Here is a 21,854-nt window from a genome sequence, read left to right as displayed (position 1 = left end):
CATAAATTTATTTTTACTTAGATTTTAACTACATATGTATTCTACATTTTAACTAAAAAATTTTAATATTGCTTAACAGTTTCAAAGACGTTTCTCTTGATTGCGTAAATTTATTTTTACATATATTGTAACTGTACATGTATACAACATTATAGCAAAAAAATCATCAATTTTTAATAGCGCGAACTTTTTTTATAGACGTTTATATGGATAGCATAAATATAGCAAAATAGTCATTTATAATCAGAATTATAATTGTAGTTGACTATTGTATATGTATATCTATAGGTCTCATTATAAAGAATTTTGTTAAGCAATTAGTAAGAGTATGCAATACTATACATGTTGCGCGGGTAAAACTAGTAAAATATTTATAAATAGAGTTAGAAAAAATATAATTAGCAAATAATCTTACTATAATACATGTTATTATTAAATAAATTAAATAAAGTATTATTTATAATATTTACTTTATTAAAATGCATTATTTTAAATTCTAATAATTATTATTACTGTATATTTTGCAATAAATATGATATATATTATTTTTATGTCATATGCCATATATCACTGTTTAATAATGTTTACAAATATATATATATTTTTTAAAAACTTTATAGCTATAAGGACCTTGATAAATTTAGTATATTTCAATATACATGTCAAATTTACAGTTAGAAACAATTTAACATAAACATAATTTTTTATGTTTATATTGTAACTTATATTCTTAATACTGTATTAATATATTGCAATTATTTTTCCAAATTATATAATATATTAATCAAATGCACAATAATTACTATTAATATCGCGATTTAAATCTCAAAGTAATTTCAAAATTTAATTAATTAAATTATTTACAAATTAAATATAAAATAAATAAAGTAAACAGTAATTAACAGTAAATTGCATATTAATAACCAAATTTTAAAAAAACAATACATGTCTGACTCTACCATAACTACCGATACGACAATTTGTTGCATATGTTTGTTGCCGATCGAAGACAAGTGTCGACTAACAGACTGTGGACACGAATTTTGTCTGAGATGTCTGTTGACGTGGACATCAAAACACGACAATTGTCCCGTTTGTCGGCAGACAATGACAAGCATTCGGCACAACATTCGCACCGATGATGACTTCAACCAGATTTCCGGTTTACGTCTGAAAATGATTGGCGCTGTCTGTGAACTCGTCGGCAACTATGAGACAATTGTCAGTGAATTGCAGACCAAACTCATTGAAGCGCAACAACAAAGAGAAAAACAAGAAGAACTGTTGCAAACACTGTTGAATATCGGCGACAATGACGAGGAAGAGATTGACAGAACAATTGACAATATGTGGGAAGCCATCCGTGGCCACGTCCTCACCCGACTCCCCAACTTGTCCTATAGTTTCGACAATATTGACGATGACGATGGCTATACACCTCCGTTATCAGACGATATGACCACAATGTCTTCAGACGATATTATCGATATTACCTCATTGTTTCTCGAAGAATAACCACATAATATAATCTGTGGTTTCAATTCATCACAATTTTAATAACCAAACCATTAGTATTTATTGACACAAATAAAAAAAAATAAAAAATAAATGAAAACATTTAAATATATGTTTGTCACACAAACATACATTTCAATTAAGTTTTTAGAAATTTTAATTAATTTTTTAATTAATTAAATAAAACAAAACTTCGTTTTCCGTCTTTCTCTTAATTTATTTGATTCAAATGAACCGCATATTTCTCACATACCAGTGCTCTCTCTCTATCTCTCTCTCTCTCTCTCTCTCTCTCTCTCTCTCTCTCTCTCTCAATACAAGCCAACGGTTTGTTTAGACATATCCAGTGCCTCACTCTATACATGACTGGCTGTACTCTAACACATATATCACTGGTTTATGTGTCTACAGTGTTGTGTTGTGTAATAATATTATTACAGTAATACCAGTGTTTTTTGTTGTTGGTGTATATGTGAGCTATCGGTGCCGTCAACTAAAGCAATGGCCGGATCCAAGTTTCAGTACGACGAAAGTGGCGGCACTTTCTTCTACTTTTTGCTATCATTTCTGGCACTGGTTGTCATTCCCTGTACTTACTATTTCTGGCCAAAGTCACCGAAAAAAGGTTAGATTTTGACATTAGAGGGACAGTCGTGTCATGTGTTGTCAAAATGTGTATTTAGCTGATGTATGGTTGCGATGATTACGTGTACTATTAATGCATGCATTCATTCATACATTCAAAGCATTTAAAATATTTTTGTTAAATTATTTTATTTTATTAATTGTTTTGCATATGTTTTTTGGCTAACAGTTAGTGAATTAGTTTTATTACAATTAATATAATCCCTGAAAAAAAATTAATTGCTTTTATATATATATATATATTATATGAGATTTTTCTGGTAATAGGATATCAATTCACATATAATATGATATTTAAATTTACTTATCATATATTTATTAGTTTTATTGACAATCAATTAATACCATTGATTTGATAGACTATATAAATAATAGCTTATTATTAGCTAATTATTAGGCCATTTATCAATACATTAGATAATAAATTAAATTTAAATATATTTATTGAAACAATAAAATTTGCTAACCATTTGAATTGATATATCTTTATATATATATATTGATGGATCAGATGACAACAAGAAGGACAGAAAGCAGTGTCATTGCGAACAATGCGCTCATAAGCAGAGTTATCTGAATAATAAGGAACCCTTCCTCAAAATCAAGAACAGAATCATGTATTGTATTCATTCAGTCAACCATTTAAGAGATCACTTGTTATTGTTGTGATCAACTCATGTGATTAATCTTTTGTGTCTTTGTTTTTGACAGCAAACTACTGTTAATCTTTGGATGGTTAGCACTGTTTGTCTGCGCTTACAAAGTGGGACATCTGACCAATGACTATATCAATTGGGATCCGTTTGAGATTTTACAGATTGATCCGGTTCGCAGAAAAATAAAATGAAAGAAATATTTTAATATTAATTATTAACTAATTATTTGATTGAATCAAAGGGTTCGTCGACCTCAGAGATTAAGAAAGCCTATCGTCGACTGAGTCTTATCTACCATCCGGACAAAGAAACCGGTGATGAGAAGAAATTTTTGAAGATAGCCAAAGCATATGCGGCGCTTACGGATGAGGAAGCGCGCAAAAACTGGGAAACATATGGCAATCCCGATGGTCCCGGAGCTATGTCTTTTGGTATAGCACTTCCCTCTTGGATTGTCGAGAAGGAAAACTCTTTTCTTGTGCTCGGCTTATATGCGCTCGTCTTTATGATTGCATTGCCTGTTGCTGTCGGTATTTGGTGGTACCGTTCCGTCAAATACGGCGGCGATCAGGTGCTGTTAGACACGACACAACTTTACTATTATTTTATTCACAAAACACCTCAAATGATACTCAAAAGAGTGCTAATGGTTTTGGCGGCCAGTCTTGAGTTTGAACGCAATCATAACAGCGAAGTCATCGAACGGCCGTCAGATAATGAAGAAGTGCCACAATTGATGAAAATGTTGCCCAATTTGGGCGAGAAAAACAAGGAACGGCCACTTTGTTTCACTTATAGTATCAAAGCTCGTGCCCTTCTTCACGCTCATCTGAGTCGTATGAATTTACCACCCAATTCGCTAGAGATCGACAAAATATATATTGTGTCCAAAGGTCCATATCTTTTACAAGAGTTTGTTCAGTGTGTGTCACAGTTAACAATGCTGGCACTGGCCGGTCGTATTGCAAGAATACCCAATTTGGATACATTGGAGAACGCTATGAAATTGAGTGCTCTGATAGTTCAGGCTCTCTGGGACTCCAAGAACTCATTGTTACAGTTGCCAAACATTGGCGAAGATATGTTAAGACATTTTACAACACGTAAGAGGAATGTCCGAAGTATTCGGCAATTGGCAGCCATGAAATCAGATGAACGAAGATCGATGTTAAGGAATCTTTCAGATGAACAATACGATGATGTTATGAATGTCGTCTCGAAGATGCCTTTGCTTGAGATTGATGTCCGATCTGAAGTACTTGACGACGAAGACGCTGGAAATATAACTGCCGGCGCTATTGTTACCGTCACTGTGACACTCTGTCGACAGAATATGTCTGTTTTATTTGACAAAGAGTTAATCGAAGAGAAAAGTTCTATCGATAATGAAGAAGAGTTTGATGAAAAAGAAAATCTACTGTTGGGTGACACCGATGGCAAAGTCGGTAACAACGAGACAAAGAAACCTAAAGCCTGGGAAAAGCAAACAAAAGGGAAGAAAAAGGGAGGAAAAGGAACCAAAAGCAAGAAACCACAGAAGATTGTGAAGAAGAAACCACAAAATCAGAGCCAAAATAAGGAGACCACAGAAGCCAACAATAGCCAGGCATTAGCCGCCGTCAAGAACTCACAGAAAACTAAGAAAGAAGACGAAGAGAGTGATGAGGATAGAAGTGATAAAGGATCGGATGAAAGTGATTCAGAAGGTGAAGAATCCGACAATAATAAACAGGTTAAAGCACAGGAGCAGGACGTTAGCGAACCAGAAGATGATGACAATTGGGATGACTTCCAGAGTAATGTATCGAAAAAGAAGGAAGTGTTGGAAGGAAAGTCAAAACAATCGCATTCTGTTCACTGTCCATACTTTCCTGAAGACAAACAAGAATATTGGTGGATATATTTGGCGGATAAAAAACGAAAAGCTCTTATAACTGTTCCATATTTAATGACAAATCTGGTCGAGAAAGAAGACGTCGAACTTAAGTTTACGGCGCCATCAAAACCAGGACAATACACCTATTCTGTGATCGTTCGAAGCGATTCTTATGTCGATTTCGATATCTCTAAGATTATCAAAGTAAGTGTTCACTGTTTCTTCAGTTTTTTTATTGAGAAAAAAATTATCATTTGGTTCGACCACTGATTTTTGTAATAAAAATATTTTTTCCAATCACTTATAGCTTGACGTAAAGGAAGCGCCAAAACAAATAGAAAGTCACCCGCAATGGGACATCTCTGAAGACGAGGAAGAGGTAAACAAAGACGAAGACAGTGCGGTTGAAGACTCAGATTTGGTTAATAGTACGGATGAAAGTGATGACGATTTAGACGATTAAAACTAATTTTATACATTGATTGTAAAATTAATTGTTTTTTATATACAGTATATATATATTAAAAAAATTGCTCGTAAAAAATTTATGGCAACCCATTGACACTATTAATAACTATTATTATTACATAATTTATAGAGTAATTAATTATTTTAAAAAACTGTAATACATATGAAAGAATATATATTTTATATACTGTAAGTGTTTATAACTTATTTGTATATTATTTGATAATTATTTTATACTTATCTAAGTCTAATTGTCATTTCATTAGTTATATTTTGTGAAGTCATATATATATTATAGAAAAATTAATGTCATATTATATTTTTAATTTCTGGATCTGTTCACTAAATTTGCACTCAATTAGCAATTTTTTAATGACATTTTTATTAAATATATTGATATATATTATATATGAATATATATTATTTGAAGAATTATTTTTTAAAATTTCTTCAAATAATAAACTCATATATTTAATGTTTTATTATAATACAAATTATTATTAATTGATGTTTTATATATTGATATATAAATTATTAAATATTTATTTATAATATTTGATTGATAATAACTTCTTATATTTTAATATAATTGAAACAACATTACCGGTAAAAACTAAAATTAATGACCAAAATGTCCGGCCTTTTGATATGTATTGGGATCTCTTACTGCTAACCGATTGGCTGATACTTCGTGAGGAATGGTCACGGAATCGATTCCCGGATAAAATGTTTCCTTTTCATCGGGTTCTCTGAACCTATCCTTGAGCTCCATATTCCAGTGGTCCTCCCGTTCTGAGTGTTCGATGACATCATAGCCGGCATCGAAGTACTTCCAGGTCAGTGCTCTGAAACGTCTTCGATATCTCAATTTTTCCGATTGAATCAGTCGTTCGGACACTATCTTAAACCTCTGTCTCGATACCCGACGTTGTCTCCATTCGCGTTGTTGGCCAACAATCGCCAGTCGTTCCCAATATTCTTTGGTATTTGGYTCCAATTCATGTATGTTTGGCGGATAATTAAGTCTTAACTGCCAAATCCAATCGGGATATTCTTCGTCAGCCTTCAGTTTGATCTCTTCGCCGTCTTTAAAATAATTAGCGCCACAACAATGTGTCACCAGTTTGTCCGCGTCTTTTTCGACCGGTAATCGAAACCGTCGTTTACCAATTGGTTGCGCGCCAGTAGCTGTTGGTGCGGCCGCCATACCGCGGTTCTGTTGCAGCCATTGTGGCCAATATTGTCGCAAAACACATGTCGTGCCGACGAGAGCCGACTTGAGGCCACTTCGGTAATGTTGTGACAAATTAATTAACACTTTGGTCGGTAACATATCCTCAAAGTGTTGTCTTCAACTGATTAAAAATATGTATTTTTCGGTAAATTATGGCCAAAAAGGATGGCCTATATTTCAAGTACCGCAAGATTTGTGAGACAAAACAATAACAAATCAAATGGATGTCCAATTCATACACAACGTTACACTTAAAAACATGTTCTTAAATATAATTCCACACAAATTAATAATACATACAAATAGTATGCATTAACTAATAATCCCTAACTATATAATAGCGTTACGTTATATAAAAATATCATAATTTTGTTAAACATGTGATAAAACTTTTTTTGGGCAAAATTTAGAGTAGGAGCTGTGTATACCCCCTCTATTGGATATTAGTTTAACTAAAACTATACACTGTCTATGTTATACAGTATAACATATACATAGAAAGCAAGCAATAGTAGTCAAGTAATAGTAAATTAGTGTTACCTAACGTTACCTAACCTGGTGTACGCCCCGCAACCTAACCTAAATTTTAATGGTATTACACCATAATTAATAATTTCTAAATAATTAATTTTGCACTTAATTAATAAACTATTAAGTGCTTATTATTGATCAATTAGTTTTTCATAACTGTAAAATGTACTATATATTTAACAATAAGTAGCTTTAGTAGTGTTAACACAATAGTTAAGTTTCAATCTAATAGAGGGTGTAATCACAGCTCATACTTTACATTATATCCCTTTTTTTTTATATGACATGTGTTTTAAAATAAAATTACATTAATTTTTGTCAACATTTAAATCGCTTATCATTTCATAGAATAATAATAATAATAATACTATAATTATCGGCCAATTAATTGATTACCGAAGTAGTAATCATCGGCGAACACCAACATGAGTGCCGTCAAAGTGTTTCACCGAAAGACGAAGAAGGGATCCATCATTAAAGTGGTTCGCGAACATTATCTCCGCGATGACATACACTGTGGCCGCGATTCCTGTGCCGATTGTCGACCGTTTAAGTTACCGGTAGACAATCGGTTTGCGCCGAGAGCCTACCTGAGTGATCGGCCGCGCGCCGACATCAGCAGTCTGTGTCGTTCGGCTCACTATGTAATACCCGATTTCGGTGTTCTCGAACATCAGTCGGACGTATTGGTGGACGAAAATTTTGGCRCCGATGTCATACTGATGCAAACGGTCTGGGATGAGGTCAAGCGTAACATTTCGGTGCTGACAAAGATCAAGCAATCAATGGCCGAAAAAAGGTTTTACGTGTTTCTCAATGAATACAATAAGGAGACGTTCAGTGAAAGAGTTTTCGGTGAAACCATTGCTGAATACAGACAACGATTACTGGTTTCGGGCGCCGAATGGCTTCAAAATCATTTCAAGAGTTGTGATATCAAAGTTGTTTTTGTTGTCAATTATCGAAACATTAAACTGAAGACAAAAAACATAGTGTGCTCTCCATTTGATGAATACGTGAAGTCATTAAAAAATAGCATCAATTTGGTGGACAAGTTGGCCGATATGTCATCCACTGGAGAGTACGAAAAAGGTCTCAAACCTTTGTATGACGAGTACTTACCATTAGAAGTGGTTCAGTCGGGTATCAGATCGGGAAAGTATTTTCAGGGAAAGTATTTTTCCAATCGTCTAAACTATTTGGAAGGAATGGTTCCAATCACAAGAAATGGAGAAGAAATAAATATTGTAATACAGGGATCAAAAGCTATCAATAGATCCCTTCATGAAGACATTGTTGCCATTGAGGTGTTACCTGAAAGTGAATGGAAGGCAAAATCAAACATTGTTTTAACTGTCGAAGAAGGCGTTGAAGACAAAGGCGAGATTGAAGAAGAAAGAGAAGAGAAGATGATTTTAGGTGAAGAAGACAATAAGCAGAATGTGAAACAACCAATGGGTAAAATTGTATCTATAATTAGACGAAAATTGCGGCAAAGTTGTGGTGTCCTCAGACCACGCAATGAGAATATAAACGTATCTTCGACTAGCAATAGGTATCTGTTTGTTCCGTTTGATCGATCTTTACCTATGGTTAGGATTGAGACGCGACAATATGAACAGATTAAAGGACAGAGGATTGTCGTCGCAATCGATAACTGGTTAATAGACTCGAAGTATCCAAAAGGACATTATATAAGATCTGTTGGTCCGATTGGCGACAAGAAAACCGAAACTGAAGTGATTTTACTTGAAAAAGATGTTCCGTATATTCAATTTTCCAGAGAAGTGATGAATTGTTTGCCTAAAGAAGGCAAAGACTGGAAATTACGTGAAGAAGATTTTGTTAATAGAATTGATTTGCGCAACGAAGCCATTTGTTCAGTAGATCCTCCCGGATGTACTGACATCGACGATGCACTTCATTGTAAAGACATTGGCAATGGTATCTATGAAGTTGGCGTTCATATCGCCGATGTATCCCATTTTATTAAACCCAATACACCTCTGGACAAGGAGGCGTCCAACAGAGGGACCAGTGTTTACTTAGTTGGACAGCGTATTGATATGATTCCGACACTCTTGAGCTCAGATCTTTGTTCACTGCATCAGGACGTCGAAAGGTTGACATTCAGCGTTATTTGGCTCATCGACGCCAAAACCGCTGAAATAAAGAGCTCAAAATTTACCAAATCGGTGATTAAATCTCGCGGCGCAATGACTTACGCCGAGGCACAGATGCGCATCGATTCGCCGAATATGATCGATGATGTGACACAAGGTTTGCGACGATTGTTGGCCATCTCGAAGATATTGAAACGAAAACGTCTGGAAGCGGGCGCTCTTGTGTTAGCTTCGGCTAATGAAATTAAATTTCTTGAAATTGATTCCGAAACACATGAAAATGTTTTCGAGATTCAGGCAAAACAAGTTTTGGACACAAACTCAATGATCGAGGAGTTCATGTTATTGGCTAACATAGCTGTTGCCCAGAAAATTAATGAAGTGTTTCCCGAACTTTCTCTACTACGACGTCATCCGAAACCAAGTAAAACAAACTTTGATGAACTGATAAATGTTGGCAAAGCTTTGGGAGTTGACATCGATGTTACCGATGGCAAGACGTTATCGCGAAGTTTAGACAGTGTACGCGATCCGAATAATCCATACAAGAATTTACTTTTACGAATGACAACCACACGTATGATGTCACAGGCCGTCTATTTCTGTAGCGGTGCCCTCACAGGAACCGATGACTCCTTCGACCACTACGGCTTAGCCACACCAATCTATACACACTTTACATCACCCATCAGGCGATACGCCGATCTCATGGTTCACCGATTGCTTAGTCATGTCATCGAATATGAAGCACTGGACGCGTCACTTCTCAACAAACGCTATATGACGGCCATCTGCGACCACATCAACATCCGCAACAAGAATGCACGGGAGGCGTCCCGAGAGTCTAACAATTTGCATTCACTACTCTATATTAAAGAACGATCGGGTGGACAACCGCTCGAAGAGGACGGCTATATAATGAACATTAAGAAGAATGCATTTCAAATATTTTTGCCACATCTGGCACTGGAAGTGAGCTATTTTATGAACAAGACATCAACAGATTGGTTGTACGACAACAAAGAGCTGACCCAAGAATATCTTCCCCGCAATCATAAGTTTCGACACTTTGATCCGCTTCGGGTGCGGCTATCAATCAGTGACAACAATGTTAGTTTGAGACAGCGATTAGTTGTTGATATAATCAAACCGTTTGACATTGAAATGGTAACCAATAAATCATCAAATAAGAGACAGAAAACATGAAAAAATTATTGTTAAAATGTTAAAAATACAGTATATATTATATTAATTATTTTTAATGTAATAAACAATAAAATTAAGTTTTTTAAAACTAGTTTTCTTTTACTTAATTATTATTACAAAATTATGTCTCTTTGACGGCACAGGTATTACCCCTAACAGTGCCCCACATATGAGGTAACGTAACGTTAATATTGTATTTTTGTGATTATATAAGTTATATAAATATAATTTATAACCAAAACATTGAGCTCTTGTTTGTTGTGTTTATTATAGCGTTATATAAAAAGCAGTGAAAGACCGGCAAAACAGTTGTCGTTTAAAACCGTTCATCAAATTTGGTGATATCAGTGACCAATTGAGGTGATAGAGAGTCATCGATTGAGTTGATGAAGCAATGAATAGGAGCCAAAACAAGCGCAATGACAAGTTAGTGACCAACGATGACGGCGACGACGACATCGACTCGAGTGGTCATAACATGACGTGTAATAAGAGTTTGAGACACGACTTGCCGAAGACTGGCTCTTATAATACGAAAGTTATGGTCAATACCATAGTTTTGATAATATTTTTCATACTATTGTTACTATCATTAATACCGGTGACCACCAGTGCCATCGGTGACCTGCCGTTGTCACAACCAGATTATCATCGAAGCGGACAAAGTGGTGATCAATCGTTGACTTTGTGTCAAAAGTGTCGCGTCTTAACCGAATCATTTGATGCGGTAATTAATATACAATATTATTGATAATAATTTTGATTTTTAATGGTTATCACCTCTTTTGATCCAATACTATAGGGTCTGGAGCGCACCAAACGCGGTAAGTTTGAAGGCGGAGACACCAATTGGGAAGAGTCGAAACTCCGGTCATACTCTAACTCAGAGATCAGATTAACTGAAATACAGGAAATGTTGTGCAATGAACTGAGCTCAGGAAAGGATCAGGTATTTGTTTTTGTCGTATTGATAAACAATGATTATATAACTAAGATATCTGTCTGTGTGTTGTGTTGACAGTGTCATCATTTGGCTGAAGAATATGAGCCCCAAATTGAGAACTGGTGGTTCACAAAACGTCAATCGGGAGAGACATTGTATGACTATCTCTGTATGAACAAAATGAAGGCCTGTTGTCCGGACAACCATTACGGACCAAACTGTACGCCATGTCCGGGATATCCCTATAAAGTGTGCAATAATAGAGGCTATTGTTCGGGTAATGGTTCGACCGACGGTACCGGCAAGTGTCTGTGCGACGCCGGGTTTACCGGTAATCTGTGTAATATGTGTGCGAAAAACTATTTCAAAAACGATACCACCGAAGACGGTCTTCCAATATGTCAAGAATGCCATAAGTCATGTCAAGACGGATGTCGGTCCTCAGGTCCTAAAGGTTGTTTGGTATGCGGAACGGGCTATATCTGGGACAACGATTACGGTTGTCTTGATGTGGACGAGTGCGTCGATCTCGGAGTCACTCCGTGCGAGACTAACGCCTTTTGCATCAACACTGAGGGCTCCTATTATTGTTACCGTAAGTGTCTCTTATCATTGCGATACCAGTGTCCGAGCGGAACGGTAGCCAATCCTGTACTCCACTATCCGAGTCCTCAACTCCTTTATAAATGCCGTGATTTTAAACGATTGTTTAGACAATTGAAAGATAAGAGACGAAAATATAAATGATATTATTTTAGTTTAATTTTTAATTAAATCTAATTGTAATGAATAAGTTATTATCATAAGTATAGTTCAAAATTAGTCATTTTATTTTCTATTTATAATTGTTTTTATTTATTTTTTTGTTGAAATTAATAAAATATAATTTTTTAATTGATTTTATTTTATTGATTTTATAAATGATTTGTCGATAATTATCAACAAATAAAAAAATTGTAATATTTGTTTCAAATTTTTTCTTATAAAGAATGTGACAAAGCCTGCGACGGATGTAATGGTGACGGACCTGATTCGGTGATTATCTTTTTWAAAAAAATAATTTATTGATAAAAAGATTATGATTTAATTTTTTTTTAGCTAATCTTATAAAAACTTATTTTTTCTCATTTTTTCATAATCTATCAATCAGTGCCTTAAATGTGCACCAAATTATGTCTTAAACAATGACATCTGTATTGACGTAAATTCGAACAAACGAGAAGTTCATATATCACTGGCCAGGTATGCCACATACCTGGGTCTATGTGTGGCCACTTGTATTATATTCCGCAACAACATATACGTGGCATCGGTTATCGGTGTAGTGGTCGGCGTATATATTACGATATCTGAGTTTACACTTAAGGACGACATATTTAACCCGTTAGCCAACTGGGGCTTCAATATGTAACCAACAAAATCTGGTATTCAACATTTAATACTACCAATGTTTTTTATAGCTAACATTCCAAAGTTGATGTCCACAAAAAATAATGAGTTGATCTGGTTTTACTCCCATAAGCTTACCGTAATCTTGTAGGGCTTATCCCAACTGCTTCCATAGATTCCAGTTTAGTAATTATTGCACATTTAGTACTGTATTATTACGGTAATTATTTAAAAATAATTGATTGATACAGTTTGATATAAATTATAGTCAATTTGGTTACATAAGCAAAATCAATGTACAGATTATTATTATTTATATTATTTAGCATTTAGTATATTGATATATTACTCGCAGTTTTACTACTGGTATAGGATATAAATAATTTCATACAATTTACGGTAATTATTAATTATGAATATCGTTTTGTAAGTTTATATACTCGTAATACAAGTATTGATAAATATAATGATAATTATTATGATAATTTCTTTTATGAATATTTATTAAATAGTATTACAGTAATTGATTTATTAATTTAGTTTTATTAATTTATGTATTGTTAAGTTTGTTATTATTTGATCCAATTTTTTGTTGTTATTTATTTATTTGTATTAGTTTAATCTAAACAAATTAACAACAATTAATAAATTATGAACAGTTTTTTATTAAATATTAATTTTAAATTAATTTCTCAATGAAATAGCTCAAAAAACAATTATTATATAATAATAATTACAACAAATTATTTAATTAGTAACTTTTTATTATTTATAAATTAAATCATATTTTTACATAAATATAACTTCACTTATATAAATTTTAAAAATAAAAACAAAATTATTTATACCGGTAATTATTCAAATTATTCAACTGGTTTTACTTTAAAAAAATAATAATTAAATACAATATATTGTATATAAAATATATTAGTTTAGATATAATTATTATATCGTCAAAAATGTGTCTAACAATGAGTACTACTAACTAGTCCTGCAGTGAACACCTATTTGATCTGAGTCTTCGTCTTCCGAGTCTAACATTGTGGGTACTCTGTAGCCCATATTAGCCAACATCACTTCCAATGGATCTGTATTCATACGTTTTTGGTTGGCCATTGCTGCATCACCCGAGTTCTCTACTTCGCGTTCATCTTTACGGCCGTCCTTAAATACAAAACAAAAACAATTACCGTAAATAACTTTTCTATTTATTTCTGGGATCTATCAATAGTTAACCTCTGGTCGCGGACTCCATAGTCTAACGACTTGATCGATACCACTGGTGGCTAACAAACAGGTAGTTGGATGCGGTTGCAGACAATTGACTATTGACTCGTCACCTCTCATAACGCGTACAATGTTAGTGGTTTGTCTGTCCCATACAAAGAATGATCCGTCATCTGAACCGGCAATTATATACTGGCCATCACTACAGACATAATTTTTTAGCAATTAATACAAATTGTTTAATTTGTCAAACAAACAAACCTTCCAAAAAAGTTGGCCTCTTTAATATCGGTAGTTGTATTACAGTGACCACAATATCGAGATTTATAGTCAAAAGATAGAGACCTCCACTCCCTTTCCTGACTGTTCACAGCATTAGACATATTATAGATAACGTCATCATTGGAACCATTGCTATCGGTCTCTGTGTAGGGACTACTTCTTGAACGACATGTCGACGATTGGTCTGACGACTTGTTGTTGACGGCCTGTTGTATCTCTCTATAGAGTTTCTGTGAGGCGTCAGTGTCTGCCTGTTCCGCAAACTTTTGTTTATACGTGTCGTAACAATCATTAGCTTCCCGGAACCATTCCAGTGCTAACAAACACTTACAAAGTCTATAGTTAGCCTTATAATAATTGCCATCGAGTTGAAGAGCTGTATAACAATCACGAAGTGCCGCATAGATATCGCCGTCCCATTTGCGGTTCATATAAGCGAGTGCACGGTTACCGTAGAGAACAGCCGCTCGCGGACACAATGAAACAGCTTTGTTGTAGAGATCGATAGCCAGCGTATAGTTTGATCTGTCGAATCGTTCGTTTGCTTTAGTTTTGATTTTGTCAATAATCGGAGGTAACGTTGAATTAAACAAATATAATTTTTTGTCAAACATTGCACTTTTCGGTATTACATCCAGTGATTCACAATCTTTTACTACACCATTCAAATGGTGGTAACCATTGCTCGTTGTTGTTGTCGTAGTGTTTACAGCCAACTCTTTGTGATAACCATTTTTGTGCATAACATCTGTGTTATAAAATTTCGGTTTCGATGGTTTTATTACATCGAAGAGATAAATCTGTTCGGAGCCTAAATTAGATAGTAATTCGTTGCCATCGGGACTAAAGGACAGGTATGTTGAGGCGTAAGCGCGATAGCGTTTCTTATCTTTTCGTCTTAAAAGATGTCCGGCAATGAAGTATTTGACACAACCAATGGGTAAATTATCAGTTAAAGTGGATGACTCTTCACTGATGTTGTCGTTGTTGGCCGGAGCCATACGCCGTTCCCATGAATACCGAGAACCCAATTCGTTACGATTCTATTAAAGTAATAATAATAATAAATATATAATTATCGGTAATATTTCAATTAAAAAATACAAATATTTCAATACATGAATCGATTGCAAAGAAATCATTCTTCTGTCGTATAGCCGAACAAAGGCATCGTTAGCTCCGATGGCAATCAATTCGGTGCGAATCGGATTAATAGCCACACATTTAACCTCAGCGTTGGGTCCGTTATAGTTCATCAAATTGATTAACACGTTATTGCAAACTGAAAAGCACCGGTGCTTTTCCCGTAAATCATATTGTAATACTAGTCCGTCCTCAGCGGCCGACCAGAATATGTGAGGCACGTCGGGCGCTACGGCTAACCGTTTGACACGACCCATATGACAATCACAGGCCAGAATAGTTTCCGATGCCTTCATGTCGTGCACTCTGACCTTACAGTCGGCCGCACCCGAACAGACAATGTTGTCATTAGATTTGGGCATAAATTTAATAGAAAATATGTTTCCCTGATGTCCGCTCTGCAAACAGTGCAACTTCTTATAGCGTAACGGATCCCATACTATGATCTGCACGTCATCGGAACCGCTGGCGAGTAGACTAACAGAAAAATTCAATAAATTTAAAATTTAATACAAAATTATTTTCAACACTTTCGCAAACCTTCCGCTTTGATTCCATTCAAGACAATTAACACAACCAGAGTGTCCCTTAAGAGGAATAAATTGATGGTTAATATCTATAATATTTATAAACACAACTTATAAGTTATACCTCCAGTTCCACTTCGAGACCTAATCTCGATATAAGATTGCCATTGATCTGCATTTTCCTTTGAAACTTGTGTCCATTATGATCGCTGTACTCCCGATTGTGTTTCCAGTGAATCAAATTTTTTGAATCCATTTGTCTTTTTAAAAAAAATTGACCAACACTTGGCCACCAAAATTTGTCCTCTCAATCGATTCGGTCAATACTAATGATCATGTAATCACTGTTTATTACTTATATATCAGAAAATTGTGTCAAACCTACAAAAAAAACAAGTATTGGATTAGTTGTCTCTTATAATGTGAACACAAAGTTTCGGTCACCAATTAATCGGTCTGAAAAAAAATTAGTTGTTTGTTTACCGATAGTCCTAAAGTGGCCATCAAAGTGTCATCGATAACAGTTAACATCAAATCGCTTATTGACTGACCAGTTAAGTGACCACTAGTGACTAAGCTTAGTCGACGGCTTTACTAATTGATTGATACAATTACCGAAACATTCAACGAAAATAATAATAATTGTCACCAAAAGAAAAACAATAAACAAACAAAAAAATTATCAATGAATTCAACAATAAATAGGATATTATTAATAAAATCACGAAAATATAAATAAATAAATAAATACTAAAAATAATAAGTTTTTTAAATCAACAATAATATAGACAACAAATGATGACTAGACTATTGATAAATAGTTGTCTATTATATTCTAATAATTATTATTTTGTTGTTTTTGATTGATAACAATATACAGTATTTATAAACTATCAAACATTTGGTCATATATTATGTAATAATTAAAAAATAAATAATTATTTTTTCTAAACTCTTTATTTTTATATAAATAGTAAACACAGTTAGCTCTCTAAATGGTCAGTCATTTACATTTTGGAGGGTTTGGGCTCATGTTTGCCAATAAATATATGAAATATTTATATAAACACGTTATTGACATATAGTTATTCAATGAATGAATATAATAATGTCAATGACTCGATGCTTATATGCGATAAACAACAACAATAGTGTACAGTATTATACATTAATATATTTATATAGTAATGTAATACTACTGTACAGTACTGTACTGTATGTCAAATCGATATACAGTACATATAATAATACACAACAAATAATAATATTATACACACAGAAAAAAATGATTACACTTTCGATAATCACATTTTCATTAATGTTTTTCTAGAAAAAAAAATTTAAAACCCATTAAAGGTATCAAAGTTTTTCAAACCAAAAAAAATATGTTATAAATAATTTGTCAAATTTAACCATGGACAAATAAATATTTTGAATTTATCATGATTTATAATTTTGTTTGTTAACAACAATGTGCCATAAATGCTAATGAATCATCACTATTGTTATATAACAATAATGTATTGTTGTTTATTAATCTATATATATATATATAAATAGCATCTAGATCATTTTACAACAGTGTTAGTTATATGATATGCTAATGTCAAATGACCATGTTCATATTATATATTAAATATATTTGTTTTGTTTGTTAAATCAATTGTAATGCAAATCAAAAATAATTAGTTAGTAAACGACGATAAATGAAAACTCAAAGAAAATGACCAAAATTTTTGTGACCAAAAATTAGCCGATAATTAGGTAATAAAGGATATATAATATCATATAATAATTATTGTTATCATATCAAGTGGACAGTCGGGTCCAATTGATTTATTGAAGTGGATTCGGTAATGTTGACCAAAAAGATGAGACGCCGACAGTTGTTGCAGTTGTGGTCACTGGTGTTGTTGTGTTCAATACCGATGAGTCTCTATATCTATCAACAGTTAAGAGATAGGACTCAGGCCAGCCGTCATTTTCTCGGTTTTACCGATCGCGAGGCCAAACTCGCCGAACGGGTCAAAGAAGTGGAACAACAAAACCAATTCTTAAGACGACAGCTGAGTATTTCGCGGGAAAAGTTGGTCTCAATTATGAGTGATCAACAACAACAGCAAAATAGTGATAATGATAATAATAATAGACATAAAGCCGATGATCAAAATAATATACCGAAAGTGGACACCAATAGTGTTCGCCAAATAAAAACTAATAAAGACATTAATATTAATGATATAAATAGCAATAAATTGACGGATGAAAAATCATTGTCAATGCCGATTGAGACCAATTTGGTGATCGCTGATGACGATAGCGGCGGTACGAAACTGTTGACCAATAATTGCCATAATAGTCACGAAGACATAGTTCCTAAATGTGAGGTCATTCATGTGGTGATAGTCTGCGCCGGATATAACTCATCGCGAAGTGTTGTGACTCTAATTAAATCGATTTTGTTTTACCGTAAAAATCCGCTTCATTTTCATTTCATCAGTGACTCCATCGCCCATACGATACTACAGACACTATTCAAGACTTGGTCAGTGCCTGCGCTCGGCGTTAGCTTTTATTTGGCCGACAATCTACAGTCAGACGTGTCGTGGATACCGAACAAACACTATTCGGGTGTCTACGGACTCATGAAACTAGTATTACCGAAAGCATTACCGCAGAATATGGACAAAGTTATCGTATTGGACACCGATATTACGTTTGCCACCGATATCGCTGAACTATGGAAACTGTTCGCTAAGATGACCAAAGAGTCGCTGGCATTAGTCGAGAATCAAAGTGACTGGTATTTGGGTAAACTCTGGAAAAATCACAGACCGTGGCCTGCATTGGGTCGGGGATTCAATACGGGTGTCATGTTATTCAGTTTGAAACGTTTACGAGAGTTTAATTGGTCAGTTGTGTGGAAAATGGTAGCCGAAAAAGAACTTATGTCTATGTTGTCCACTTCGTTGGCCGATCAGGACATCTTCAATGCCGTTATCAAACAATACCCTTTCCTTGTCTATAAGCTTCCGTGTCAGTGGAACGTACAGCTAAGCGACAATACACTGTCGGACGCCCTGTGCTATACTGAAGTACAGGACCTGAAGATAATTCACTGGAATTCACCAAAGAAGTTAAAAGTCAAGAATAAACATTTGGAATTTTTCCGCAATCTTTACCTAACATTCCTCGAGTATGACGGAAACCTTTTGAGAAGAGAACTTATCGGCTGTAATAATACCAAAGAAAATGCCATATATTATGAGTCATCAAATTTGATGAATCAGATCGACGAAGACGATCCGTGCTATGAGTTCCGTCTGTCTCGTGTCACTCAACACCGAACACACTTGTATTACATTGAATACGACTACGAGCCGTCACCCGAAGGCAACGACGTCACGCTTGTGGCGCAACTATCGATGGATAGGTTACAAATGGTTGAAGCTTTGTGTCAGCACTGGGAGGGACCCATATCTTTAGCTATGTATATGTCCGACTCTGAAGTGCAACAATTTCTTGGATACGCTCAGACATCGGAGATATTGAGAGAACGGAAGAACATTGGCTATCATATCGTCTATAGAGACGGACCTTTCTATCCGATTAATCACTTGCGAAACGTTGCCCTCCAACAGGTCAACACTCCATTTGTATTTCTAACAGATGTTGACTTTTTGCCAATGTTTGGTCTCTACGAGTACTTAAAGCGTTCTGTGGCGGCCATGGGATTAGAGTCGGCATCGAAGAAAGCACTGGTAGTTCCAGCATTTGAGACACAACGTTATAGGATATCGTTTCCAAAAACCAAAGCTGAATTACTTTCAATGCTAGACATGGGAACGTTGTTTACATTTAGATATCATGTTTGGACCAAAGGTCACGCACCGACCAATTACGCAAACTGGAGGACAGCAACCACTCCCTATCGGATCACTTGGGAACAAGACTTTGAGCCATATATAGTGGTTAAGCGCGATATTCCTGAATATGACACGAGATTTGTGGGCTTCGGCTGGAATAAAGTGTCGCATATTATGGAACTGTACGCTCAGGGGTACGAGTTTATCGTACTGCCCAATGCTTTCATTGTCCATATGCCACACGCACCCAGTTTCGACATTGCCAAATATAGGTCCAGTTCATCCTATAGGAAGTGCTTGAAGATATTGAAAGTGGAGTTTGTTAAAGATCTCAACAAACGTTATAACAGACAATTCACTGCGAGCGACACTTTCAAGCATTAAATTTATAAACCATTTATTTGTTTTTTTTGTGAAGAAATTGCAGATTTATTAGCAATTATTATCAAATTATATAATAAATGTTACAATTGAGTGCCTATTTAGTATTGGTAGCTATTAATATATATATATTACCTAAGTTTAGTAATTTAATGTATGATAATTTACTCAAAATTTATAATTTATTATGATTTCAATTTCTAAAAATAGTTTATTATATAAATTTGAAAAAATGTTATACAAATTATATTTAGTGTCATTTGTTTTTTGACTCTAAATTTTACTATAATTTATGTAATTTATTATAATTATATACAGTATTGAATGAATTTTACATTTTTCATTGTAATAACATCATCTACATTAAAGTAATAAATTTGTTTTAAATTAATTAAATTTCACTTTTTTTTATTTTGTTATATTTATAAAACAAATTATCAATATATTAATAGATATAATTTGCCGGTATATGTAAAATGAGTTAACAATTTTATTTTTATGAATACTTATTTTTTAGGGATTTTAGTTTAAATTGATGTTTAATTTATGTAGATTTAATTAATAAATTTAGTATCATAGCAAAAAATTATTTAATTTATCGGTAGTTAAAATATTAAAACTGCATTATAAACTATATTATTTTATTATTTATTTATTAGTTTAATATTGTACAAAAAATTATATGAAATAATCTTTAAAATTCTGTAGAATTGAGTTAAATAATTAAATTTTAAAATTTTTATATTATTATAAATGGATTTAAATTTTATTAATAATTTAATTTTGTCAAAACTATGAAGGAAATTGTATTGCAATGTAAAGTTAAACTTTTATAAATTAAATTATAATTTTATATTATTATAGCCTTAAATATTTTGATAAATTAATTTCAAAACTTCATTACAAAAGTATTTTTTAAATTGTAATATTAAAAATTCTCAAAATATTATCATTATTTAATTTATTCAAAATATGACATATTTCAAAGCTTAAACGACATAAACATTAAAATATTTATTTTTTAGTAATAAAATTATAAAATATTTAAAAAACAATATTCAATATTATAGTAATTGATAATTTTATAACAAAAAATTTTTATAAGTATTAATTATATGCATTAATAAAATAAATTATAAATTATATTCTACAGTATTTATACTATAAATTTTATAGTACTGTATAATCATATAATTTGTTTATTATATAGAGTAGCACTGAAAACAACTAAATTGATTGAATCACTTCAAGCATTTTCATTGTATAGAAATACTATTGAATTAATTCGAGTCAATGAAATACAATCAATTGTTTTCATGGGATACGTGTTTTTGTGTAGTTTATATAATATTATATCACATCTACACTCAAATGACCAAAGGTATGACAATATTTTTTTGGGGTATATTACAGTTATATACAGTTTTGTTATTAATATATTAATACAATGCATTGAAATTATAAATAATAATTTTAATGAAAGTATTTGTTTATTTAAAAAATATAATATATTAAATATATTGTTAACTATAATAAGTTGTAGATTTACGGCCAGTGACCATGGTCAAGTATGACACAGCACCTACCTTTTTGGATCTTAAGTATAGCTTCACTTTTTTGGAAATTATTTTATTAATATTTTTAGATAATATAATTTTTAAGAATTTTAATATTATAAATATTTTAAATATTGATCAAAATTATGCGGAAAAGATATATATATATGACATCATTTTATTGGACCGGTCCTTATTGTATCGATATACTAATGGCTTACATATTGTTATTAAACCGGTTAGTTTTATTTACAGTATTAGTTAATTAACAATTAATAATTAATAT

The 21,854-nt window shown here is 33.2% G+C and overlaps 6 protein-coding genes across 6 annotated transcripts; 4 read left to right on the top strand and 2 right to left on the bottom strand.

The window, feature by feature from the left end:
• The first annotated feature begins 1,850 nt into the window (after positions 1-1,850).
• LOC128961007 (translocation protein SEC63 homolog) lies at positions 1,851-5,242 on the top strand. Its single transcript, XM_054307202.1, has 5 exons — positions 1,851-2,140; positions 2,672-2,777; positions 2,872-2,986; positions 3,058-4,896; positions 5,000-5,242. The coding sequence occupies exons 1-5, from the start codon at positions 2,017-2,019 to the stop codon at positions 5,153-5,155; spliced, it is 2,340 nt and encodes a 779-aa protein (XP_054163177.1). The 5' UTR covers positions 1,851-2,016; the 3' UTR covers positions 5,156-5,242.
• Positions 5,243-5,677: 435 nt separating this feature from the next.
• LOC128961012 (uncharacterized) lies at positions 5,678-6,647 on the bottom strand. Its single transcript, XM_054307209.1, has one exon. The coding sequence runs from the start codon at positions 6,491-6,493 to the stop codon at positions 5,780-5,782; it is 714 nt and encodes a 237-aa protein (XP_054163184.1). The 5' UTR covers positions 6,494-6,647; the 3' UTR covers positions 5,678-5,779.
• A 564-nt stretch (positions 6,648-7,211) lies between these two features.
• On the top strand, positions 7,212-10,254 carry LOC128961719 (exosome complex exonuclease RRP44-like). The gene has a single exon (XM_054307978.1). It carries the CDS (start codon positions 7,351-7,353, stop codon positions 10,252-10,254), a length of 2,904 nt encoding a protein of 967 aa, XP_054163953.1. The 5' UTR covers positions 7,212-7,350.
• A 244-nt stretch (positions 10,255-10,498) lies between these two features.
• On the top strand, positions 10,499-12,791 carry LOC128961011 (cysteine-rich with EGF-like domain protein 2). The gene is made up of 5 exons (XM_054307208.1): positions 10,499-10,981; positions 11,057-11,203; positions 11,276-11,792; positions 12,186-12,232; positions 12,348-12,791. Exons 1-5 carry the CDS (start codon positions 10,649-10,651, stop codon positions 12,606-12,608), a joined length of 1,305 nt encoding a protein of 434 aa, XP_054163183.1. The 5' UTR covers positions 10,499-10,648; the 3' UTR covers positions 12,609-12,791.
• Positions 12,792-13,491: 700 nt separating this feature from the next.
• On the bottom strand, positions 13,492-16,450 carry LOC128961008 (WD and tetratricopeptide repeats protein 1-like). The gene is made up of 7 exons (XM_054307203.1): positions 16,249-16,450; positions 15,890-16,146; positions 15,779-15,825; positions 15,214-15,715; positions 14,075-15,138; positions 13,823-14,015; positions 13,492-13,750 (listed from the first exon to the last, which is right to left on the bottom strand). Exons 2-7 carry the CDS (start codon positions 16,019-16,021, stop codon positions 13,568-13,570), a joined length of 2,121 nt encoding a protein of 706 aa, XP_054163178.1. The 5' UTR covers positions 16,022-16,146; positions 16,249-16,450; the 3' UTR covers positions 13,492-13,567.
• Positions 16,451-17,454: 1,004 nt separating this feature from the next.
• Positions 17,455-20,104, top strand: LOC128961006 (xylosyl- and glucuronyltransferase LARGE2s-like). Its single transcript, XM_054307201.1, has one exon. The coding sequence runs from the start codon at positions 17,622-17,624 to the stop codon at positions 20,013-20,015; it is 2,394 nt and encodes a 797-aa protein (XP_054163176.1). The 5' UTR covers positions 17,455-17,621; the 3' UTR covers positions 20,016-20,104.
• Positions 20,105-21,854: the final 1,750 nt, after the last annotated feature.

The sequence above is a fragment of the Oppia nitens genome, unplaced genomic scaffold (assembly GCF_028296485.1).
Source record: "Oppia nitens isolate AA-2021 unplaced genomic scaffold, nextdenovo-longstitch-racon4-pilon3 scaffold5_pilon_pilon_pilon, whole genome shotgun sequence".
In the NCBI taxonomy this organism is placed as follows: Eukaryota; Metazoa; Arthropoda; class Arachnida; order Sarcoptiformes; family Oppiidae; genus Oppia; species Oppia nitens.
This window is presented reverse-complemented; position numbering and strand designations above follow the sequence as displayed.